Below are 4,322 nucleotides of genomic sequence, written 5' to 3' on the forward strand. Positions count from 1 at the left end.
TACAATATATATATATATATATAAATGCATTTTTCCCTAGGACACTGCCCGACACCAGAAGTCACGGCAGCACCATAGACCACGCTGCTATGCGGAGACCTGAGTGGAATGGAAACCTGGAATGGAGTGTTCACTGTGATAACGTGATCATCTAGCCAGCTCTTGATCATCAATGTGTGACTAGGAGCTGTCGTGACAGCATGGCCACAGTGCTGGAGGTGCATTATTAAACGGAGTCCCAGCACAAAACAGTGATGCTGGCTGGATGCATATATGTAGCAGTATGGAGCAGCCTTTCTCAACCAGGGTGCCGTGCTCTTTGATACCATGGGGTGCCTCAAAACTTTCACACAAAGTCATGCCTGTGATGTGAAGAAGGCTCCTGATGTGAAAGAGGGGACTCTGATGTGAAGGTGGGCTGTGATGCTGAGGAGACTGATGAGACGGGGGTAATCCCACTTTTTTTGCGTGTTTTTGCTCCAGGGTCCCCCATTCATACCAGACCCATATCCTGTATATATTTGGTATTTGGTATGGATTTTGGAGGGACTACTCATTTTTTACAATCACTGTTTTTACATTTTAGGTTTGGGTGCATTGAGAGTTTGCATACTTTTAAAGACTTAAAAAGGTTGAGAAACGCTGGTATGGAGTAAGAACCTCCTCTATGCTGCCAAATATATGCGTAGATCGAAGATCTTTTGGGAGAAAGTGAAGGACCATTTCTACTTTTACCATAGGAAAAATATAATTTATGCCTGCTTGCTTTGTATTTTCCCATAAGAGGTGAGCACTTTCATTAATGAGATATTAACTGCTCACTCACTCACTGATACTCTTAGAGGTGCCCTGTCTCTTTTATGGTTTTCCTGGCCGATGGGAAGGGGTTAAACTCCATATAAAACTACATGTCCACAGCGTGACAACACTGCATGGATCTACAGGCAGGATCAACAGGTAATAAACCTATGCTCCCTATACAAAAGGGAGATGTGAGTTTTGGAGCTTCAGACCAAAACCACAAGTACCAGTAAGCCGAAACAGTCCTGCCCACAAATAGGTTTTGTGAGTCAGCAATGGTACAGCGTGGTATACATGTCCAGAGCTGCCATATAAAATGCCATTTATCCAGATGTCACTTCTGCTTTTCTAGAATGTGTAGCATGTCCTCAGGTCTCTAAGCCCTCCATTGATGACCTTCCTGGATGGAGACACAGACCTGGATGGAGGTGTGCACAATGTCAGAAAGGTCACAAGGGAAATAAGATGGGAGTACATACAATGTCACTCACCCTGACAGGAAAACTGCATTTCCCCCTCCTCACAGCCTCCTCGTCTGCCCCCCACTGGTGCGGACGGCTGGCCTCTGGAACATACGTTGGTTTTTTCCTCCTCAGGCTCTGCCGCAACTTGTTCATCTCAGGAGTTGCCAGGCTGTAGATGCCAAAAAAAAAGAGACATTTTAGATAAAACCAAAACTTGCCACAACTAGAAATAAAAACTAGATCATTGTAATACTGTGTTGTTGAAAAAAAACAGCCGAGAATATTCTACCTGGCTTCTTAAATTTTCAGATAGAAGTTTATTGAGTCGGGGGGTCTGACAGGGTCAACCACCTAACAAATTTAGTCTAATTTAGCAGGAGTCACCCGAAATTCAATCTGTGTATGGCTAGCTTTAGCCCTCATTCACACCTCTGCCATACAACATCGCAGAGGTGCTGGCGGGGTGCGCTTGTGCTGCACGGTGGTAGGAAGCCCACTCATTTGAATGTCTTTTAAATCACATGGTAATAGGTTACCATGTGATGTGGTGCAATGCAACACACAGGTGCAATTAAGAAATAATGGCACTGCATCGCACCTAACATTGCAGCATGGGATGAGGGATTGCGCACAGCATTGAACATGCTCCTGCATCGCATAGAAGTAAATAGAACTTTAGGGTTAAGATGAGGAAGAAAACAGGTTTCAGGTAAGGGTTACTATTTAGAGGTCAGATCAAAGTTACCTCTATATCTGTTCCTAGTCAGTGAATCAGAAAGAAATGAAGCTGAAGCATCAGCATGAGATCCAGGCAAGTATTAATTTCAGAAGCAATGGACAGCAATGTCATCCTCCTTCATCCTCTTCGCTTTGAGGTTCAGGGTGAAAATGATGGAGGCTTAAGTTTAAGGCCTCATTCACACTGCCGCACGTATACGCGCGTATTGTCCCATATGCAACATATGCAAATAAATGGCTCCATACACATATCTGCGTATGGAGCCGTATATTTGCATAGCGTAAACATGCGCAAAACGGAATGGAACCGAGATGCGTCCGGGCAGCGTATGTCTGCGTATTCACGGGCATATACGCGTATATACGTGCGTACATGCTTACAGCACATTAAACATTCCATTACGAGTGATGCATTCTGGGATTGCATATAGTGCAGGCATATACGCACGTATATGCGTATAAATACGTGCATATACACACGTTCATACGCGCATATACCCAATATACAATTTTGCTCTTGCGTTGTGTGTGAATAAGGCCTAAGGGAAATCTAAGGGTTGGGTTTAACTTTTTTTCCCACTTTTTAGCAATTAAACCCCTGCACCAAAAAACAACTGCCAATTAGTGTAAGTTATTGTATATAAGCCAATTTATAGGGTAACATATCCATTTTGTTTTGTGGCTGTAAAGCACAAAGCAGAAGAAAACAACGGCACCTTAAATAGTTGCGAGATCAGACTGACTGTTTCCTGGAAGAAATGTGTTAATAATTCCCAGAATTCCAGGCTCTCCCCACCCTTCCAGACATATGTGGTTAGATTGAAAACATATGGTGAGCATTTTCCGGAAACAAAAATGATCCAAGAAAGAAAAGAGAATGAATTAAACAAGGAAAGAAAAATCAAAAATAAACAAACATAGACCCCTCCCGGGGTAAAGGGCGGTCTGCATGCCGGTGTCAGAAAGAGCGATAGACTGCGCAGCGCTAATCTGCTGTGGAACAGAGGGAAAATACAGCCGTAAGGCCTTATTAAATGAGCAGTGCAAGTCGGTGACCTGACTGATTGAATTAACCCGCAATGAAATGTAATAAACACACATTCTCTGAGAGATATGAGAAGAAGAACACAAGGCAGCGTCCATGACATTCCCATCTATGTACTCTGGTTATGTGTAAGATGTGTGACAGGGATGAGGAAGCTTCCTTCTTAAAACTTCCCTTCCTTCTTAAACTTCCCTTCCTTGTTAAACTATATCCTCCAAGTGCTGAAGATTGACATTTCATTCTCTGTCACAGAGAACTAAACAAATATTCAGTAGTAGTGGGTGACTGAGCCAGGAACACAGATGAAAAGGTCTCACCACAGAAGGTCAGATGTGATTCAGGTCAACAATGTCTACCCATTGCTAAAATATCAATCTTAGATGGACCGACCATTCAAATCCACATGCTGCCTTCATAGCAACTGTAAAGAATAAATGTACCTTAGTGATTATAAAAATACAAATTAACTTCAATCTAAAGTGACATTAAACTCAGGAGTTAAATCTTTAAAATGCATTCAAGTGCCTTAACTATTAACAAAAATGTCTCTTATTTGTGTATCACTCGGCTGTAGATCCTCAAATCATCTCTGAATTAGTGCTGACACTGTCCTTCCTTCTGGAGGGTGGCTACTTTTGTTCCCCATGGTCCCTGTGTGTTGTAAAGTAGCCACCACTCCAAGCTCACTCCCGTGATGGACTACAATCTCACATTCAATTTACTAATTTGTATTAAAATTATAGGCTATCATAGGAGCAAGCTTGGAGCGGTGACTACTTTACAACACACACAGGGACCTTGAGGAACAAAGGTAGCCCCCCTCCAAAAGGAAGGACAGTGCAGGCACCAATTCAGAGATGATTTGAAGATCTACAGTGAAAAACAGACAGCAGCACCCAGAAACAGTCCAAGCAGGTTTGTCGTGCACTTTTATTTAGCAAGGCAGTGTTCTGTCAGCAATCAGCCTTTTCAGCAGGCTCTCAGAACAGAGACAGACAGTCCTAAGCATCAGTCAGGTCACATACATAAAGGTCAGAGGCCTACACACAGCTAAGACTGATAATGAGGTCTGGCTACCAGGTAAGATGTGGACCTAGGAATGAAGGCTTTATCCCACCCAAAGCTCTACAAAACATATGGGGTCCAGGACCCAGAAGAAGACTTAACAAAATCAGAGAAAACAAAGTTTGTTAGTTCTATATCAGACACAAACCTTGAAGCCTCTCCATGTGTATGTGAGAAACCTAGGTGACACACTGTCCACAATCCTGCCA

The 4,322-nt window shown here is 42.9% G+C and overlaps 1 protein-coding gene across 1 annotated transcript in view; it reads right to left on the reverse strand.

The window, feature by feature from the left end:
- Positions 1-4,322, reverse strand: part of NUMBL (NUMB like, endocytic adaptor protein) — a 70,987-nt gene that overhangs the window by 13,771 nt on the left and 52,894 nt on the right. The window contains exon 3 of the mRNA XM_018562584.1: positions 1,293-1,434. Within this exon, the coding sequence (XP_018418086.1) occupies positions 1,293-1,418 (126 nt within the window). The 5' untranslated portion in view covers positions 1,419-1,434. The remainder of the gene's footprint in view (positions 1-1,292; positions 1,435-4,322) is intronic.

The sequence above is a fragment of the Nanorana parkeri genome, unplaced genomic scaffold, assembly GCF_000935625.1.
Source record: "Nanorana parkeri isolate BGI_ZX_2015 unplaced genomic scaffold, ASM93562v1 scaffold586, whole genome shotgun sequence".
Classification (NCBI taxonomy): Eukaryota; Metazoa; Chordata; class Amphibia; order Anura; family Dicroglossidae; genus Nanorana; species Nanorana parkeri.